This window comes from Ranitomeya variabilis, chromosome 6 (assembly GCF_051348905.1).
Source record: "Ranitomeya variabilis isolate aRanVar5 chromosome 6, aRanVar5.hap1, whole genome shotgun sequence".
Taxonomy (NCBI): domain Eukaryota; kingdom Metazoa; phylum Chordata; class Amphibia; order Anura; family Dendrobatidae; genus Ranitomeya; species Ranitomeya variabilis.
In genome coordinates this window covers 470442282-470464857 of record NC_135237.1, presented here as the reverse complement: position 1 = coordinate 470464857, position 22576 = coordinate 470442282, and the positions used below count along the sequence as shown (strand labels likewise).

Sequence of the window (22576 nt, the reverse complement as noted above, 5' to 3'; positions counted from 1 at the left end):
AGATGTCTGGCGAGCAGGTCAGATGCCCGGATTGCTTCACTGCAAATGTGGTTTACTAAATCAGGAAAGAATACTGATAACACAACTGGGGTGACCTGCAACAAGGGCACAATGCTGATTACACAATGTAAACTGTGCCAAAGTGGAATGCTCCAAACACCTGTGAGGTCAGCACATAAGAAAAAAAAATGGCTTAAAAAGCCATAGCCAGCTCACCAACCAGTCCTGCAGGTACGGAGCACGGAAGTTCGTCCTGACCCAGACGTCCTAGCAGCAGCAAATCCAATAGAAAATAGATACTCCAGCTCCGATAAAATTGAAGTCTTTATTTATCCAAAATGGTTAAAACGTAGTCCTTACATTTGGTGGACCAAACAGGTGTATATAGATCACGGCTACGCGTTTCGACCTAGATCGGTCTTAATCATGCCTGTATCCAGGATAGCAATTGGTGTATGTACTCAGTTTAAATAAAAAAAAATCCAAATCCTCTTAATAGTGTTTTTAAGGTAACAGTACCCCATCAAATGACAGAAGCAAAAAAAATATATATATACAGACACTTGCAGTGTATTTATTGCTATGTTTTACCCACAGACAAGCCGATTGTCTACGATCCTGCTGCGGAGAATCAACTACTGTGCGAGATGCCTCTGATTATATCAACCTATGTATAACAAAATGGACAGTCCTCCAGAACTGTGAGTGCAGGGACTCTCCAAGCTCTAGTAAATAAAAATCTAACATTCCAAGCAGGCGACTTTCTACTTTCTTGGGCTTTCTACAGCAAACAACTCTTATAAATGATAAGAAAAACACAGCTTATTAATTATGTCAAAAGGTTTGACAAACTGTATAAAAAGATCCATTTAGTTCTAACACAAAGCCAAATTTATACTAGGGAGCTTTCTACCTATAAGCTTAGCATGAGAGAACTTAGGGTGAATATACAGTCAGGGCATAACTATATTAGGTACAAGGGTTGCAGTTGCATCTGCCTAGTGGGGACCGAAAGGTACCTGTCCCAAATAGTTTGTAGCCTGTTGGGGATTTTGTTTTGAGGCCAATAAGTTTCAATCCACATCACTGTCTGCAGTAGCTTCAGAGATATAGTTTGTGAGTAGTGTTTTCTGATACATGGATCATAAGAGACAGCTATTACACAACTCTGTTGCATTTTGTACTTCCTAGAACTGAAAAAGATTACCAAGGTATAAAACAGAGAAGTCATCTGAGGAAGTGAAATTGGACATTAATCTCTTCCTCTCTTATAACTAAGGGAAAGGAATGTCATGTATCTTATGGCTCGCTCATATGAGCAAATAAATCGGACGAGTGCAATCTGATAAAAAACAAACAAACGGATGTTAAAAACGCATTGCATACAGATTGAATATGCATGTCAGATTGTACTCATGAAACTTGTCCTACTTTTCGGGATCAACATCGGACTGAATTTTTAGATTCTAATGTGACTGCAGCCCAACTCTTCTATATGCAGTGTAACAATATTGTGTATGCTATAAAACACGTGTTTGCTCAATAAAATTCCCCTAAAAACTAAATAACCCATAGCTTTTCTGTCAATATTTGTTATAAATGTTATGCAACCGTTTCATCAACAGCAGATCAACCATAACTTTATTAATAATAATATACACAAAAGGAAATTATTAAAGTAAAAAAATGAAGATACAAATGCACAATACAACTGACCAGCCGGGTAGTAGATCCCTATATATAAGATAAATGTCTCAACAACTTGCCAGTCATATGGCTAAAATATCACAAATAGGGTTGTAGTTCATATTATTATATATGGTGACCATATTACTTGGGAACACATATGTCCTATACCTTAAGGTGACCTATCACAGCCTACAACCTTTCTTTTAAAATCTCATACAGGCCATATATTGCACATGTGCTCAAATAAATAAGGTGAAAGTCTCCAATATAGCAATCATAGCTATATTATATGTATATTATTATTAATAAAGTTATTGAAACTTTATTATTGGCATATGCTCCCCTTTTTTTCTGCTGGGATTGTGTATTGGTGTGGGAAGCGCCACAGTTTAGGCCTTTTTGTATATAGGTGTAAAGCAGATCAACCATGTTTTCCAATTAACAAGTAAAAGTGAGTGAAGTGCAGCATTACTTGGGAAAGCCACACGACATCCATGTGGATGATATAGTGGAGAAAAAAAAACAAATAGGACATTGCTCAAAAAGAATTAAAAAAAACCAAACAAACTAAAGTGGAAAAGGAAAAAATAAATCTTTGAGATTGTTAGTTTTTTACTTTATGGGAGAGGTCTCCAAACGTTTGCACCTTGCGAGCCATATTCAACAGATTAAAAACACACAGAAAAATATCTTGAAATTACTGACAAATATCTTTATTTTGCTGCTAAATATTTCAGTGTGAAGTCTTACACGCTGCAATTACACCATTTAAATTGGCAGTGTTAGGCATTAGTATGGGTGTACACAATGGTATTTTTGTCCATAACTCAGGGCTCCCATCAAGATCTTACCTCTCCACCATTGATGAAATCCAATACGAAAAACAGTTTATCTGAGGTCTGGAATGAGTAATGGAGACACACCAAAAATGGATGCTGGACATTTTTTAGCAGCACGTTTCGCTCAGCCATAATGTGCTTTTGCTACAAAAAATAAAAATATGTATAGATCTTAAATGCAAACGATACATCACGTTTCTATTAAATCATTAATCCTTAACAGTGTATTAAATTAGATTTAGACTTATTTCCTAGTTTATGAAATGTTTAATGTAGAGCTGGTATTGCAGGTAATTCTTAGGTTTATGTGCGGCTCGGACCCTCAGTGATTTTTTGGTGTATGACCCATTTCTTAGGCAATAAATGCGGTCTAGTTCTGAATTTCTCCACACAATAGCACACAGCCAGTAAGTTAGGAGTCTAACAACTACAAGTTGGTTTATTGCTGTATGTTCTATACATTGGTTTGCAAATTATAGGAAACTAGTGGGAAATCCAACTGTAGGATTTGGATCCACAGTTCAGATTCGATACAACCTAAATCTGTACTTTAACACCACACACACCTCTTTCTTGTTCAGAATAACTTTCTTCTGTAAAATCTTTACAGCATAATATTTCCCGTCAAGTTTCCCTCTTGTAAGGACGACCTAGAGAAAGAAAATAAAAATTAGTAAAAAAAAAAAAGCAATTTAAAAGGTTGTTTTTTTGTGCTTTTTTTACGGCGATACAATTGCTCATGTATTATCCCCTGAAGAATGGTAAACTATTAGTTAAAGTACATTCACATGAAGCATGACCGTATTGGAAGAATCCAAATTGGTATATGCATCAGAAGCCCAAATCTGACACTTGGATTTCTGCCGCAGATCCACATGCAGATCAGCACCATTTAGTATGACTAATATATCGGCTACGTGACAGATTATGCATCAATGAGTGACAAAACCTTCACAACGGTTTCCACTGAAAACAATGGGACACAGTCTGTGGGTAGTTTTCACAGAATTTTTTTTAGCAGATTACTTGTGAAAAACCGCCTTACCCTTGAAACCATATAGCACCAAAGTCATATTATTCATTACTCGCTTAGGCCAAGTTCACACTGGGCGTTTTTGCTGCATTTCTGCACATTTTCAGCTGTGTTTTACAGTACCAGCAAAGCCCATGAGATTTCCGAAATCTCATGCACACACTTTTTTTTTTATCATCGGTATTTTGTGCTATGTATGTTTTTTGGACATGGAGCATGTCACTTTCAGTGTTTTTTCAGCGTTTTTCACCCATTGGCTTGAATGGGTGATGAAAATACACTGAAAAAATGCACAAAATCAGCTTTTTCTGTGTTTTTTGTGCCAAATCCTTATTCTATGGAATATGACCTTTTTTCCACCACTAAGCTTTATCAGCATGCACAAAAGACAAAACTGCAGCAAAAAGCGCATAAAAAAAGCTGCAAAAAAAAAAAAAAAAAAAAGCTTATTTCTGTTGCTTCCTTCCTGCCAAGAGATCAGGTTTTGCTGCAGAAATAAACACAGAAAAAAGGCCTAGTGTGAACTTACCCTTAAAGTGGTTGTACTGTATATGTTAAGAAAAACTTCAAATATCAGTCACACCTTTCCACAGTTTTTCACCTTTCGTGCGTGACATTCTAATTTAGCCACACTCCCTTCAGTGGATCTGATCTGCATTACAACACCCAACTCACGGAAAGAAGTGATGCAGGTTTTGTGAAAAAAAGCAACCTTTTTTTTTTCCATTTCATCTTTGCTAATCAGCCACACCAAAGAAAAAAAGGACACACCTAATACCTGCTCACAATAGCAATATAATGCAGGATGCTGACAGCCCCCACATGATAAAGGCGAAGGTAGTACAGCTGCAAAATGCTGATTAACAACTAGCAGATCCACAGAAGCGGACAAAAATCTAAAAAGAAAATCACCAGAGTTTGCTTAAAAAAAAGCATGTTCTATCTTGGTTAACTTGATATGTCTATTTGGGAATTTTATTTGTCTTTTCCGTTTTAGGGCTCCTTCAGATGTCAGCGAGTTTGGTCAGTGTGTCAGATTTTCCCATCAGAGTTTGGCCCAAGATTCAGCAGTTTTTTGGATGAGGAAAAAAGAAAAGATTCCCCAGCTTCTTCTATCTATCAATCCATGAAAGACTGACCGTACAAGAATGAAATCAGAGCAGTCAGATTTATTTTTCACCGGCCCCTAACTTGCATTGCTGATTTTAAATCAGAAACTGATCAATATCTGACATCTCTCCGCGATTTTGTGAAGAACACTTGCTCCACAAAAAACAAAACACAGATACGTGAACAGCCCCATAGACTTTCATAAGTACAAATGCTATCCCCCCAAAACACAGACAGAAGTTGTACATCTGAATGAGACCTTCTAAACAGGTTAGTTTTTGTCTAAAGGTGCTGTCACGTTGTGTTCTGTGTTCCCTTCAGGGCACACGTCCGACCGCCAACCCATGATAACTTTCCAAAAAGGAAATGCCGACGAGTCCAATAGACTTTAAATGCTCATGTTCGCTCTGCCTTGTTTTTTGGAGAGTGTACGCCTACAGGAGGCGAATACTCAGAAGCAGTCTACTGTGTCCGAGCGTCCGCCTCCTGTAGTCATACACTCCCAAAAATGGGGCACGTCAGAGATCAAGTTTGCTCTGCTGGCACCATTACAGTCTATGGCCCTGTCGGCACATGCGTCCAAACCCCATTTTGCGGGGTCATTTGGATGTATGCCCCAACGGGGACAGAGAATGCAATGCGAAAGCACCCTGATTGATGCAAACAGGTAGACTGGGGTTAGTCGGGTTTCTGGTTGGTATCCGTTTGGAATAAAAAGTTTTGAATGATGCACTAAAAACAACAACTTCAATCTAGGTGGACTTTAACAATTAATGGGGTAGCAAACTAATCAGTTTTTGGCATGAATTCTGTTTTAATTTTAGGAATAGACAAACAGAACTTTCATACAGACATGTGAACTCATCCTTAGCAGTGCAGACTAACCGCTCTGGCGAGGAGAATGGTGCTCTGACCATTAGTGATATATACTATATTGTTTTGCAAATATATTATATATATATATATATATATATATATATATATATATATATATATATATATATATATATATATATATATATATATATATATATATATATATATATATATATATATATGTATATTTTTATATTGTTGGGGTTATGTTACAGTCTTCTCGAAATCCTGTGTCTGAGGTGGTCTGCAGGTGGTCAATGCCCCTACACAAATGCCTTTTTGACTCTCCCATAATGTGAATGCTAAGCAGAAAGCCATACTTGTTTCAAAGCATAATTTTTTTTTTATATTATGCAATACATTAATGTAGTGGGTTTTTTTTGCATTAAACCCCTTTACAACATGTATACTTATCTGCAGAAAAGAATCTCACCTTGCCAAAGCTTCCTTTCCCGATCAGTCTGAGGTATTCGAAGTCTGAAGGCTTGGCGCTGTTATGGGAGAGAACATTACACAATCAGCACTTTCTTTTATTAGAAACAGAAGGAAAACACTGCCTGCTCCATTTGTCCTATATTTTGTCCCATTGTAACTTGGCTGTGTATAAATTCATTAACTATGGATTTTCCAACTGCATTAGATGGAAGTTTGATCCAAGTACCCATTACTCGCTCAATAAAACAATATTTTCCAATTAATTCCATTTGTTCTTCTCTTTTACACTACACTTTAGCTTATTTAACCTTTCCAACATCTGAAACACTATGTCTAAGTAACAGAAAACTTCCTGACAAGAGGCAGAAATATTTAGCAGGACTCCCAGTCCAGATGTATGTGATGCAATGGAGTCCTGCTGGTACATTGGGTACACATGCAGATGGGGGTTACATCACCGAGTCGCTCACAACCGGTCAGCTAAATGTTCACACCATTTGGAAATCAGACTTTATCTGTCCACCCATCCCACAGTGCTTTCTCCAAGTCCCATCGGTATTAAATGTTACAATAAAAACAAAAATGCACAATTTCTAATATGCTGACAAGCATAGCTGCACTTCAGGGGACGTACATATAGAAATGGACAGATAGAACAAAGATTAATTATTTTTATAACTTTTTTTCCCCCATTCGGGATAGAACTTTGTAAGGGTACGTTCACACACGCAAGTTTTCAGTCTGAGCGCTATCCATGAGAAAAATAACATCACACAGACAGCTCTAGGGCCAATTGGGCTGTTCAGAAGAACATTTTGTTTTTTCCCCACAGATAAATACGCTCTGGAAATGGCAGCAGGCACTAGTATATACAGGTCCTTCTCAAAAAATTAGCATATAGTGTTAAATTTCATTATTTACCATAATGTAATGATTACAATTAAACTTTCATATACTATAGATTCATTATCCACCAACTGAAATTTGTCAGGTCTTTTATTGTTTTAATACTGATGATTTTGGCATACAACTCCTGATAACCCAAAAAACCTGTCTCAATAAATTAGCATATTTCACCCGACCAATCAAATAAAAGTGTTTTTTAATACCAAACAAAAAAACCATCAAATAATAATGTTCAGTTATGCACTCAATACTTGGTCGGGAATCCTTTGGCAGAAATGACTGCTTCAATGCGGCGTGGCATGGAGGCAATCAGCCTGTGACACTGCTGAGATGTTATGGAGGCCCAGGATGCTTCAATAGCGGCCTTAAGCTCATCCAGAGTGTTGGGTCTTGCGTCTCTCAACTTTCTCTTCACAATATCCCACAGATTCTCTATGGGGTTCAGGTCAGGAGAGTTGGCAGGCCAATTGAGCACAGTAATACCATGGTCAGTAAACCATTTACCAGTGGTTTTGGCACTGTGAGCAGGTGCCAGGTCGTGCTGAAAAATGAAATCTTCATCTCCATAAAGCATTTCAGCCGATGGAAGCATGAAGTGCTCCAAAATCTCCTGATAGCTAGCTGCATTGACCCTGCCCTTGATGAAACACAGTGGACCAACACCAGCAGCTGACATGGCACCCCACACCATCACTGACTGTGGGTACTTGACACTGGACTTCAGGCATTTTGGCATTTCCTTCTCCCCAGTCTTCCTCCAGACTCTGGCACCTTGATTTCCGAATGACATGCAAAATTTGCTTTCATCAGAAAAAAGTACTTGGGACCACTTAGCAACAGTCCAGTGCTGCTTCTCTGTAGCCCAGGTCAGGCGCTTCTGCCGCTGTTTATGGTTCAAAAGTGGCTTTACCTGGGGAATGCGGCACCTGTAGCCCATTTCCTGCACACGCCTGTGCACGGTGGCTCTGGATGTTTCCACACCAGACTCAGTCCACTGCTTCCTCAGGTTCCCCAAGGTCTGGAATCGGTCCTTCTCCACAATCTTCCTCAGGGTCCGGTCACCTCTTCTCGTTGTACAGCGTTTTCTGCCACATTGTTTCCTTCCAACAGACTTACCATTGAGGTGCCTTGATACAGCACTCTGGGAACAGCCTATTTGTTGAGAAATTTCTTTCTGGGTCTTACCCTCTTGCTTGAGGGTGTCAATGATGGCCTTCTTGACATCTGTCAGGTCGCTAGTCTTACCCATGATGGGGGTTTTGAGTAATGAACCAGGCAGGGAGTTTTTAAAAGCCTCAGGTATCTTTTGCATGTGTTTAGAGATAATTAGTTGATTCAGAAGATTAGGGTAATAGGTCATTTAGAGAACCTTTTCTTGATATGCTAATTTATTGAGACAGGTTTTTTGGGTTATCAGGAGTTGTATGCCAAAATCATCAGTATTAAAACAATAAAAGACCTGACAAATTTCAGTTGGTGGATAATGAATCTATAGTATATGAAAGTTTAATTGTAATCATTACATTATGGTAAATAATGAAATTTAACACTATATGCTAATTTTTTGAGAAGGACCTGTATATGGTTTCCTATGGGTGAAAAAACGTTGAAAGAAGTGACATGCTGCAGTTGGAAAAAAAAATGCAGCAGTTTTCCAACACAGTCAGGAAATAAAAGCAATGTGTGCAAGAGATTTCTGAAATCTCCTTTAACTTTTGCTGGTATTGTAAAACGCAGCTTAAAATTTGCATTAAAAAACGCAGCAAAAGCATAACATGTGAACATAGACTAATGGGTAAGTGCAAAAACACAGATATCCGATTTTGCTGCAAAAACCTTAAGGAAGTTGGACCATGATTTTTTTGGTGGGCACTAAACTATCAGCATGCACAATACAATAGGCAAGAAATATGAAGCAAAAAAACAGAGCAAATCCTGCTTTTTGTAAGCAGCTTCTTTATCACCAAGAGAGCAGCGGAAATAGACGCAGCAAAAACGCAACATGTGAACATAGCCTAACCTGGTGATAGATTTCCTTTAAAGTTAGGAAAAGTTCAGAAATGATTCTTATCAGATTTTTTTTTTTTTTTACATGAGACAAACCTGGCATTTTAGCATTGTGTAGACTTTTTATTTCCATACGGCTGAATAAATGTTCATAACAATTATCGGCCAGTGTAAATGCATGACAATTCTACAGGAGGATTTGTATACTTTGCATATGTACATTTCTTCCACAAATGCTAGAATAACATTTGCACAATACCATGAGATCTCGGTTCTTCAGTGTAATCTATCATGTCAATACTTTTACAGTATTTTTATAATATTGCAATATTTTGACAGCATAAAGGAAGTCAATTTTGAAATGTTGTGCTGCTGTGTATGTGGGAACCACTTCCTTTACTGATCTGCAATAACCAAGGAGAGCGGCCGCAATGTACACAGTTATGGTGAGTAATGTCAGTTGAATATCTGAGGTTTCTTAATGAAACTTTGTGCAGACTCATGGACTCTCTTATTCTTTACTCAATGATGAAGTACTGGTATATATTACAGGGGTTGTCCAGGTTTATCATGGAAGTCTGCAGTCACTGTCCTTACATCGCATGCAGTGAGTGCTGTGAGGATTCTCCGGTGCCAGCGTCGAGACCGCGCAGTCATATGACCACAATCATATCATATGCATACTCCCGGCCACATTCCTAGAGTCGAGACCCAGCAGTCACATGACCACAATCATATCATATGCATACTCCTGGCTACATTCCTACTAGACGTGCCTTATATACAGTAACAAGCAAACATTTTGACTTTGGGTTGTAATTAGAGAACTGGACATACTGGGGATTTACAGATGGTCCCAAGTTGACATTTTGCACAGGTGATCCATTCTATAAAGAAAAAAGATGGAAGAAAAGTTATTTATTTTCAACACAAAGACTTCCTTTGATGGTAGTGAAAGTGTCAGCATAAGCACAACATAAGCACTATACCCAGAAGAGGAGACCAGTGCTGACCCTTTCATTGCCATCATTTGTACTCCAAGTACAAGTACGATTGAGTACGATTTGATATAAATGCAAGCAAATAGACTGGGGAAAAGCAGGGTTTGGAGCACAATTACCGTATATACTCGAGTATAAGCCAACCCAAGTATAAGCCGACCCCCTTAATTTTGCCACAAAAAAGTGGGAAAACTTAATGACTCGAGAATAAGCCTAGGGTGGAAAATGCAGCAGCTACCAGTAAATGTCAAAAGTAAAAATAGATACCAATAAAAGTAAAATTAATTGAGACATCAGTAGGTTAAGTGTTTTTGAATATCCATATTGAATCAGGAGCCCCATCTAATGCTCCATAAAAGTTTATGATGGCCCCATAAGATGCTCCATATTAAAATATGCCCCATATAATCCTGCATAAAGGTTAATAATGGCCCCATAAGATGCTCCATACAGACATTTGCCCCATACAAAGCTGCACAAACGTTAATTATGGCCCCATACAGACACTTGCCCCATAGAGTGCTGCACAAACGTTATGGCCCCATAAGATGCTCCATACAGACACTTGCCCCATTTGCTGTTGCTGAGATTAAAAAAAAAAAAAAAAAATCACATACTCACCTCCTCGTCGCTCAGGCCCCAGGCACGTTCAATATTCGCCTGACTTTGTTTCGGCACCGCTCCATCTTCAGTATCTTCTGCACTGACGTTCAGGCAGAGGGCCCGCACTAACCACGTCACCGCGCCCTCTGACCTGAGCGTCACTGCAGAAGACGGAGCAGCGCCGGAACGAGGAGCAGGTGAATATCGCGCAGCACAGGGCTCCCCTCCCCGTTATACTCTCCTTGCGTGCTGCAGTCCCTGTTCCCCAGTGCCGCAGCTTCTTCCTGTATTGAGCGGTCACAGTTACCGCTCATTACAGTAATGAATATGCAGCTCCACCCCTATGGGAGGCCGAGCAGCATATTCATTACTGTAATGAGCAGTACCATGTGACCGCTCAATACAGGAACAAGCTGGGGCGCCAGGGAAGCAGGGACCTGCAGGGACCGCGCCAGGAGTAGGTGAGTATAATTAAACAGCCCCCGCTCCCCCTCCCCTGCCGACCTCTGGGTATGACTAGAGTATAAGCCGAGTGGGGGACTTTCAGCCCCAAAAAATGGGCTGAAAATCTCGGCTTATACTCGCATATATACGGTAACTGCAATTTTTACTAGCATGAAGACAAATCCCATAAAAAAGTAATTTGGAAAGTTTTCAAAAATTTCAAGCTGCACAAAATTATAAATAAAAATTAATATTTATATTTAAAGTTTAGTTACTCTTTATGAGACCTAAGTATCTTCCTTGTATATACAATAATGTCATAACTAGATATACTACCGTACTTTCTTCCTGGAGACATTTCTAGAATTTTTTAGGGGACATTTATGAAAACTGGTTCTGCAAACATTGGATCATATGAAACAAATACTAAAAATAGATCAATTTCTTCTTGTCCACTATTCTGCTAGTGGGTTTTAATGCTACTTTTAGTAATTGTCATCATGTTTTCAACTAGGAATGGATGGGTCTCGGTGCCATCCGATTTCAGTACATAGAACAATTGCTGCTATAACTTCTCCACTGACAATAGATGATTGAATAATAAAAAGATCGGACAGTAATTATACATATACAATGTTAACTTCACTGTGTTTCATAAACTGAAGGAGTTTAGGCTGATCCAAATATTAGAGGAAATTGATGACCAAGAATAGTCAAAATAATCTGTTTAAGTTTCTCCAGTTTCAAATAGATCACAGATGCCTTAAAATTATTATTATTTTTTTTTATTATTTTTTTTACAGACCCGCAAAAAAAAAAGCCAACTTTTTACAGACTGTCCTGGAATTTCTGGGCTGTTGGCAACCCTGCCATCAATACTGTATGCAAGTCTCAGCAAACCCAATAACCCAGGTATTGTGTGTTGTACGATAATCTCAATGTTTTGTTGCTATGTTTAGTCTGTGACTGGCAACACTGGGGAAACAGGTGCTTTCTTCTCAAGGTGAAAAGTCTAAGTGACACCCCTCCCTTTATAATTCTTCACATTTAAACATGTTTTTGTGTTTTAGCAGGTATTTGAAGGGTAACTAAAGTTTTAAACATTTTTTGACATGTTGCAGCTAGTGATGAGCGAATGTGCTGGGATAAGGTGTTATCCAAGCACGCTTGGGTGATAACTGAGTGACTTCGGCGTGATCGAAAAATGTTTGAGCCCTCGCGGCTGCTAGACAGCCATAACACTTGCAGGGACTGGCTGTTTGTTAGGCAATCCCTGCAAGTGTTGCAGCTGTCTAACAGCCATGAGACATGCAGCCACGGCGATTAGAACATAGTCACTGGGTTAGCACCCGAGCGTACTCGGATAACGCTTTATCCGAGCACATTCACTCATCACTAGTTGTAGCCAGATCAGTAGTGTTGATCAGAGGTTCGGGTCTCGAGAACCCCCAGTGACCACCCAATCAAAAGAAAAACTCATCTAATCCACGGAGTGTGAGCAAAGTAGTGAAGACTACGAGCCCGTACACGGCTTTGTGTGTACTCGAGGATACACTAAGTGTGTCTGAAGAAAATCACCCTGTTCTTTGTACGCAGTGAACCAGTCACATCTGCTGACTTTACTGAACTACAATAACATGTAACAGTATCAGCTCCAATATGAACACTAAGCTATGTCTCAATATATAATTCTGGCTGATTAATTTACCTTCTGATCAGCCCTTTCGTCTTCATCTTCTGATGGATCTGAATGATGTCTGGCACAGTCCAGTTTTAAAAAAGCTTGAACATCAGGGCTATAAAAAAAATAAAAAAAGGATTGCATTAGAAAATGCAACAAAAGCCTTATCCCATACATAAAGCAACGTGCTTGAACTATGGGAAAGCTCACGCCTACTTCCTGGCCCATATTTGGGAAGGTGTTCCTTTTTTATTACAACTATTCTGAATTCTGATTGTAGCTGTGAGCGGTAAATAAAGTTAAGTTATGACAAAGCTTTTGCTCCCCAGAGCAAAGAAAAGGCGCATGGTTCCCCCCTCTACTAGTCTCCTTATATTGAGTAAAATTACTTTTTGGGTCCCTCAGGGAATGTCCACATTATTACCCTGAACAATCAATGCCTCTGCACCTGTTTTTTTTCTTATTTCGTTTGCACCCAATTCATAATTTTATTTACATTTTTTTTTTAGGTCTACTTTAGATGATCACCACTTTTTTTGTTTTTGTTTTCTTTGTGGGTGGAATCTTGCAAATCCAGATGTTTCAACCTGATTTATCAATTGCAACTTTTTAAAAAGTCGTGAAATTTGTCACACCTTCACTCCAGTCCCCCACTTCTTCAGACAACTTCTGTTGGGCAGCTGCTCAATAGTTTACATAAGAAAATAAATAAAATTAATAAAAAAAAAAAAGATGTCAGAAAAAGATGTTTTAGGACAAAAGATGGCGGCATGCCCTGAAGAGTATTCTTCTATCAAAACCCTGCGGGCATGCCAGCGTCTTAAACATATTGTGTGCATATACCTTTAGAGATCAGGGATCTAGTTACGTCCATCGTGAAGAAGCACTTTTCTTTTACATGGATCTATTTGTTTTTTTTCTATTAGTTATTTGGAATTTGTAGTAGAAAAGACAGTTTTACAAATCCTTAATTTGAAAAGAGAAAAAAAAAATGTTGTTGCCATTATTGCTGTCCACCTACACAATACTATAAATTTGGTTCCTTGGTATTGGGAGACCACTGAATGTACAGATTTAAACTCTGCAAAAACAGATCTGGTCCACTAATTGTATATAGCTATGGCCCAAATGGGGGCCATGTACTTCTGCTTGATTGACATTTCAAACCAGCATCATCATCGTGCCGCAAACCCGAAAACTGCTCTCGGATGTTGAAAGCAGAGTTCACCTTTGCAGCATCAGAGGAGCACTGAAGCCTGCCGACTGATGAACTGCAGAGGACGCACAAACCCTAAATAAAACTTACAAGTCCCTCTGTTCTTGAGAACAGGGGTGGCCATTAGTGATGAGCGAATGTGGCAGGTAAGGAGTTATCAGAGCCTGTCCGGGTGCTAGCCGAGTGACTTCGGCGTGCTCGAATAAAATGTTCGAGTCCCCGTGGCTGCATGTTCGACAGCCACAACTCATGCATGGTTTTCCAGTTTGTTAGTCAATCCCCGCTGTGATGCAGTGACCCCTGTTGCAGCTAGGGGACGGTGTGTGTGCTCCTCAGGATATGCATGGAGGCGTATCTGTGGTTGTAATGATGGTGAAACAGTGACTGGCAGAATTGTAAATGGCCGATGTGTGTCGCAAACGGAGTCTGCGCTGTAAGCCTGATGTAATGTTGTTTTTCTGGGACCTGTAGTCCCACAAGTGTTTGTATAGTTATGAAGGGAGGCTTATTGGGCTAGTTCGAGAGCTGGACGGGTTGAACTAGCCACACACACCACCCATCTATGGAAGTGGTTACAACTACATAATGTGACCAGGGTGTGGGTCACATGGTCTATAGTGGGCTCTGGAGTCTGTAGTGGTTCCTGTGTATGGACCGGAGTGGTCTCTGTAATGGAGACTCTGTAGATCCTGGACGGCTTGTGTGTTGGGAGGTCCTGAGTGTGGACTGGATCCCTGAATAGCGCACTGGGAGGCCGTGAATCTGAAGACCTGGTGTGTTGGGAGATCCTGGGAGTAGGATCGGATCCCTGAACAGCGCACTTAGAGACTTGTGTGTTGGACGGTCCCAGGTGGGGACGGACGTCCTGAATAGCGCACTGAGTGGCCTGTGTTGGAAGTCCTGGGATTAGGATTTATGAAGAGCACATGGGAGGAGTGGATGCAGAGTCTGCAACGGCACTGCACTGGGGGAGCTACAGCTCATCTGAGGATCTGGACTGTCGTGTGTGCTATATGACATGGACATTAATATGGCGTACGGACACCCCCTGGAACTAGTCAAGGAGGGCTGGCAGGTGTAGTGTCTGAACTGTGAGATAAAGCCGTATTGGAAGTATATAACTTAAAGCTGCAACTTAATGTTCTGTTGGTGCCTATTGTGTTCCATGAAGTGTAATGGACTGTGCATGACTCGGTTTATGATGTCAAAATAAACCGCATGGACGGTTTTTGTGAGAAGAACGTGCCTGTGTGACTGAGTCCCGTTGCTAAGTAAGTGTTCCCCAACACATGCAGTAAGCGCTATCTCACACCGCATGTGTTGCTGCTGTCTAACAGCCTGGAGACATGCAGCTGCGGACCCTCAAACATAATAGTCGGGCACGCCGAAATCAGTTGGCTAGCACCCGAACATGCTCGGATAACACCTTAATTGCCACGTCCGCTCATCACTAATGGCCATCTCAAAGTTCTTGCTTCTAGTGTTATAAATTTTCTGCCACAAGGTTATGACATTATCGAGGAAGCATAATGTGGCAGACTGTGAAGTATTTGCTTAACCAGTTGCACTAGTTGCTAATCTTTAGCAAAGTATACTCGTGTACTTGATTTGTTTAAGAAGATGCCCAGAATGTCTATAGCTTTCTTGGAATCTGCGAGTACAATCCTTTTCTGTAGGCATGCTCCCTGTAAATAAAGGAATGCATGGAATGGTTTGCAGAATACGACTTTACAATAAGTTACTGGAGTAAACTATTTCTTACACCTAGATAACTCAATTCTGTCTAGATTAATGTTTAAGGGTATGTGCAGACGTTCAGTAATTGGCAGCGCTTTGCACACAGCACATGTCTGCTGCGTCCAAAGCGCTGCTGACTTTTCAACGCAGGTGATTCCGTATGTGTTCACTGAACTGTACGGAATCACTGCGTCCTATACATTGTATGGATGAAATTTATCTTGTGGAGACTCGCGTCTACGCAGGATAAATTGACATGCTGCAGTCTGGAAAGACGTGCCACATGTCCATCTCCAGGGGTAAGCTGAGGGCATCTATGGACGCATAGTGGGCATGAGATTTCTTGAAATCCCATCCATTATGCTGCAGCGTCCAACCCGCAGTGTTTACTAACCGTGGGAACGTACCCCAAGATGTGTATATATTCCATGTACGCTTTGCTACATTTCTGTAGAAATTGTGTTTCTACATCGGACATAAGTAAATCTACCCACAGAATGCAAATGAGAGGCAGATTGACTCTAGAACAATTTTTATTCTAGCACCACCTTATATGAAAACAAAGATACAAATGGAGCATAAAGGAATTTAAAAAAAAATTTTGTTTTTGTTTTCTTGTATTAAGTATACAAATTTTTCTAAAACCTCTAATGAGCATAGGAAAAACAAAGAAGCATAAATATTTCTCTAAAGTATAATAGTCAACTTGTTTAGAAATAATAAAAAAAAATAATGGAGGGCAAAAACCAGTCCATTCAATCTTGTGGGTGTTTGAAAACTATCAAGACTTTCCACTAGTCTGCTGCCCAGCTGATTATAAAGCTTAGCCACTTCAGGGCCAATACCAAGAAGAACATTAGGCAAGGAGTAGAGCATACTCACAGCCTGGGGGAAGAGGGCTGCAGTCACGCTTAACCCTTCACGTCATTCTCTCTGTCACCCACTATAAACCATTTTCACATTTTATTTCAGATCACAAAGATATACTGATAATTGGGCAAATATTGGCAGGTTCATTTGACAATCTACCACCGATTTTCCACCGACATTTGTTTTGGTGGAGAGAAGGATCCAGCATGTCCAGTTTTGGACTGTATATCCTTTGTTCTCAGTGAGATAAGCCAAGCGCTCCTGTGGGATGGCCTTAGCCTAAGGGTCGGCAAACTTTCACCAGTCGGCGTTTTTTTACTTTGGCCTGTCTATGTGAATAGTCGTTAAAATGATTGGCATTGAGCAATCAAAACTAAATCGCTCAGTGCACATAGGCTGCCATAGTTCTCGGCAGCGCGAGTCCCATTTACACAGAACGATGTACAGCTGAGAATGATGATCTCCTACGATGCGTAAAAGATCATTTCACCTAACGAACAAGTGTTTTGCTTCCCCAATCAGGTGATCGGCAACCTATTTACATTGCAAGATCATTGTGAAACGAGCATTTTTTCAATGCTGATTCACAATTATCTTGCAGTGTAAATGTCCCTTAAATCACATTGAGCCCTGCACTACTCAATTGTTTATTTTTATATGTAGCATCTCAGTAGCCTTGTATATTAATATGAACATGGGGCCTTACCAGCATGTTTTTGTCATACCGCAAACAGTAGGCAATAGAAACAGACATCTTTTCCTGGATAATAAATCAATATAATCTTTATTTTTTAATATAATGCCCACAATGTCTCAAAAAAAAAAAAAAAAAGTTGTACACTTCCAATTTTAAACAGGAAAATTATTTTCTAACAGAACTTTTCTGTATCTTTTTATTATTATTCCATGATCAGAGCAGATTTCAAAGTAAATACTCAACTAACTAATTTATCACACAACGTCTGTATTTTTATGTAATTACAAAGGAACACAGCAGTGGTCAGACAGGAGGACATGTGCTGTGAAAGCACCATGAAGACACAGGCCATCTTGTGTCTATGTACAGATTAAATGAACCGGTTCATGATAAACTAACTCTTTAACCGAAACATGCTCTAAACTCCCGCAGACCTATGCACAAGACCAGATGAAATTACCGTACTTGCTTTTAGTGCAAGAATATGGAAAGGATCGGGTTGATTTATTTTATTTATCAGACTTTAACGAGCGCCGTGATACCAGATGTGTATTTTTTGATTAATTAATTTTGAATGGGGAGGGGGAGACATTTAAATTTTTAGGTTTTTATTTTTCCATATTCTTTAAAATGTGTTTTATTTTTTAACTTTTCACAGTATTGGTTAGTCCCCTTGGAGGACTTGAACCTGTGATCGTCTGATTGTACTATATACAGCAATACTGCAGTATTACTGTAAGTAGCAACACCTTCCATACACATCAGATGAAAGCCAGCTGGACCTTATTGACTATCTGATGTGTTCGGCGGCATCGCTACAGATGACGTTTTGGAAGAGAAGGCTCGGACAGTTGAAATTTCAAAGCAAAATTATTTTATTTCAGGGGAAATAAGCCCCTACCCGAAATGCCAAGCCAAGCATCCTTATGTATGGAGGTTTGGAAGATTTAGCTTTTGACTGGACGTAATTTATGCAGACTGCCATCCATGTGTATGGCCAGCTGGAGCCACAGGCAAACCCCTCAGGAGACGGTTTATCTTCAGAAAGAGCAAAAGGATTGGCCGTTTGAATCCAAAGTGCCTGATCAATTTCTCCCATGACATCTATTGGAGTAGTCAGGAGACCCCTCTTTACAGGGAATAACAGGGATGGACTGTGCACACACACACACACACACAATAAAAGCAGGATCTATAATATGGGTGCCACCATGGATAAAATAAGAGCTATATTTACACTTTAGAGCACTACTATTTCTTTTATTCCCTACATACATCAGATAATTGTCCATCCCACCAAAATCTGCTTATGTACACTGTGTAAGGCTACGCTCACATGTCCAGTAATCACTTGGTAAAAAAGTATTCAGGTGAAATCCTTTAGGTAAAAAGATGTGCAGACAACTTTTTGGTCTGTTATTCACTAACTGATCTCTGCAGGATCTGTTTTTTTCCTTTTTAACATTGGAGTCAATGGGCAACGGATCCGTTAATGTGGCACCCGTTGTCGTTTATTTCTAAAAGATCCAGTATGAGCCCTTTCTTCTGCTGGATCTGTTCTAACGGATCATTACTGGACATGTGAACATAGCCTTATGCAGGACAGAGGTAATCTTAAATCCACCTCTTGGCTTGGGTATGGCAAAACCCTTGTTGGCAAGCACAGCAGCCAGACGGTTTTTGTAGTTGATGATGATAAGGTTTGCGCACATGTCAGGAGGAATTTTGGTCTGTTCCTCTTTGCAGATCATCTCTAAATCATTAAGATTTTGAGGCTGTTGCTAGGCTAGGCCACTCCATGACCTTAATGTGCTTCTTTTTGAGCCACTCCTTTGTTGTTTTGGCTGTATGTTTTGGATCATTGTCTTGCTGGAAGACCCAGCCACGACCCATTTTTAATGTGCTGGCGGAGGGAAGGAGGTTGTCACTCAGGATTTTACAGTACATGGCTCAATCCCTTCTCCCATTGATGTGGTGAGATAGTCCTGTCCCCTTAGCAGAGAAACACCCTTAAAACAATGTTTCCACCTCCATGCTTGACAGTGGGGATGGTGTTCTTTGGGTCATAGGCAACATTTCTCTTCCTCCAAACACGGCGAGTTAAGTTAATGACAAAGACCTCAATTTTTGTCTCATTATCATCATCGCACCTTCTCCCAATCACTCACAGAATCATCCAGGTGTTCATTGGCAAACTTCAGACGACCCTGCACATGTGCCTTCTTGAGCAGGGGGACCTTGCGGGCACTGTAGGATTTTAAACCTTTATGGCGTAATGCGTTACCAAAGGTTTTCTTGATGACTGTGGTCCCAGCTGCCTTGGGATCATCAACAAGTTCCCCCGTGTAGTTTTAGGCTGATCTCTCACCTTCCTTATGATCAAGGATAGCCCACGAGGTGAGATTTTGCACGGTGCCCCAGATCGATCTCGACATTTTAGTCATTTTGTATTTCTTTCATTTTCTTACTATTGCACCAACAGTTATCTCCTTCTCACCCAGCATCTTACTTATGGTTTTGTAGCCCATTCCAGCTTTGTGCAGGTCTATGATCTTGTCCCTGACATCCTTATAAAGCTCTTTGGTCTTGCCCATGTTGTAGAGGTTAGAGTCTGACTGATTAATTGAGTTTGTGGACAGGAGTCTTTTATATAAGGTGACTATGTAAGACAGCTGTCTTTAATGCAGGTAACGAGCTGATTAGGAGGGTCCAACTGGTCTGTAGGAGCCAGAACTCTTAATGGTTGGTAGGGGATCAAATACTTATTTCTCACTGCAAAATGCAAGTAAATTTATGTAATTTATATAATGTAATTTTCTAGATTTGATTTTTGATATTCTCTCAGTGTTAAAATTAACCTACCCTTAAAATTAGACTTTTCATGTCATTGTCAGTGGGCAAACTTACAAAATCAGCAAGGGATCAAATACTTATTCCCCCCACTGTATATCAACATGTGTTCCAGGTCCATTTATTTGATTTTGCTCGCAGATGGGACAGCAAAAACCTGGTGATAGACCCCCTTTAAACAACAGTCAGAGATTAATTTTCCTTAATCTTTTTTTGCGAAATAACACCTTACATGCATTTTACTTTTCTGCAGTACTGCCTGTATATTGAACACCTTCACATTTCTACATTTTACAAATTGCTGAATTAAAAAAAAATTATAACAATCATTTTGAAAGCATCACTGTGGTTGAAATAGATACTTACTGGCTGCATAATTCTGAATGCTGGAGTAAATTCTGGATAAATTCATTCAACCCTGCTCTTCTCTGCTGTATGAATTCTGAAATGAAGAAAAATATTAAACCATGACTGGTACATAATGAATGTACAAATATCAGTACCAATAATTTGTTACACAGGTTGTAAAACTCAGTCTCCTATTTCTTCTGAAGGAAGTTCCTTCTCCGTGTGCTAACTACTGGTCACAAGATGGCTCCATGCCAGTAGGTTCTGCAGCAGCTTCAGCGGTATGTATTATTTAGTACGGCTGCAGGACACAACAGTAATGCCTACTGTGCAATTCCATAGTTACAGACCTTCACTGTGACCTATAATGATTATCTATTATCCGCAGGAGAACTTGGCATAAAGGAGCTGGTAGCAAATATTTCCCTGCAGTGCTACCACAGAGAAAACCAAACCTAATCTAATCTTTACAGAAACCAGTTGGTTGTCTGTGTAAGGGTATGTGCACACGTTGCGGATTTCTTGCAGAAATTTCCTGAAGAAAACCGGAAATTTTCTGCAAGAAATCCGCATTTTTTTTTTTGCGTTTTTTTCCGTTTTTTTCGCGTTTTTTTTAGCATGCTGCAAGCGTAATTAGCTTGCAGAATGCTAAAGTTTTCCAAGCGATCTGTAGCATCGCTTGGAAAACTGACTGACAGGTTGGTCACACTTGTCAAACATACTGTTTGACAAGTGTGACCAACTTTTTACTATAGATGCAGCTTATGCAGCATCTATAGTAAAAGATAGAATGTTTAAAAATAATAAAAAAAATAAAAAAAAAAGGTTATACTCACCCAGACATCTCCTCAGCGGCATCCGTTCCTCTTCCTATAGCTGGTCTGTGCGCACAGGACCTACCGTGACGTCACGGTCACATGACCGCTCACGACCAATCACAGGACAGTGACGTCATCGGCAAGGTCCTTCACCGCACATCAGCTACAGGAACCGAAGCGGCAGCATGCAGTGGAGGCGGGAAGACATCGAGGGTGAGTATATCGCTATTTTTTATTTTAATTCTTATTTTTTGACCACTTATATGGTGCCCAGTGCGTGGAGGAGAGTCTCCTCTCCTCCACCCTGGGTACCAACCGCACATAATCTGCTTACTTCCCGCATGGTGTGCACAGCCCCGTGCGGGAAGTAAGCAGATCAATGGACTCCTAGGTGTGCGGAATCCCCTGCAATTCCGCATTTTAATGAACATGTTGCTTTTTTTTCCGCGATGCGATTTTTTCGCGGAAAAAAAGGCTACATTTGCACAAAAAATGCGGAATACACTTAAAATAATGGGAGGCATATGTAAGCGTTTTTTTCGCGTTTTTATCATGTTTTTATAGCGAAAAAACGCGAAAAAAACGCGAAAAATACTTAACGTGTGCACATGGCCTAATGCACAGCTAATATAAAGTCTCCAAATAAAGCTCCAGGTACATAGACAAATATGGACCAACAAATTGCCATTCATTGGTTGGACGACAATCCTTTCTACTGGACACAGGCCATAGAAACAACGAAAAACATTCCCTCAGTTTCCTGGTCACATGGAACATCAATAGTTTGTATACTTCCATTTCCCATGAAAAGGGACACTCAGTGGTAAATGATTTACTACTACAGACAGGACATGAGGATAAGATTAGATCCTTTTACATGGATTTACTCACAATTGTACTTAGTAATTTTTCTTCTTTTTCAGGACACTATCAGCAGAGACAAGGCACCGTAATGGGGTGCAAGGTGGCCCCCCCATAAGTCAATTGCTACATGGCTAATTTTCAGGATAAATACGTCTATCCTCATACACTGTTGGGTTGTTCATGTAATGAAGAGCTAATATGAAGTCTCCAAATAAAGCTCCAGGTACATAGACAAATGTAGACCAACAAATTGCCATTCATTGGTTGGATGCCAGGTTGTTCCTTGGTAGGTAAAATATCATCTCAGACTAAATTGGCTGTGTTGGATCTTTCTTTATTTGATCATACAACCAATGCTTACTATCAACCGTAAACAATCCAACATTCCCGATCAGTCTTTTGAACGATCATGAACGTCCATTTGTTGGCCATTGGTAAAAACAAAATTGTTGATTTTGCCAAGGCAGCCAACATTCGTTATTATGGTGGACCCTTGTGCGTGTATGTGCATCGCATCACCCACGTCTTGCACTATGACTGTGTATGACCTGA

General features: G+C 40.0%; 1 protein-coding gene across 1 annotated transcript in view; it reads right to left on the bottom strand.

Moving 5' to 3' along the window:
* The window catches only part of SGK3 (serum/glucocorticoid regulated kinase family member 3), a 95125-nt gene that overhangs the window by 24135 nt on the left and 48414 nt on the right, over positions 1–22576 (bottom strand). Inside the window, exons 5-10 of the mRNA XM_077270599.1 lie at positions 20361–20436; positions 12652–12739; positions 9733–9782; positions 5981–6038; positions 3095–3178; positions 2541–2672 (exon numbers count right to left, since the gene is read on the bottom strand). Coding sequence (XP_077126714.1) covers positions 2541–2672; positions 3095–3178; positions 5981–6038; positions 9733–9782; positions 12652–12739; positions 20361–20436 — 488 coding nt within the window. The remainder of the gene's footprint in view (positions 1–2540; positions 2673–3094; positions 3179–5980; positions 6039–9732; positions 9783–12651; positions 12740–20360; positions 20437–22576) is intronic.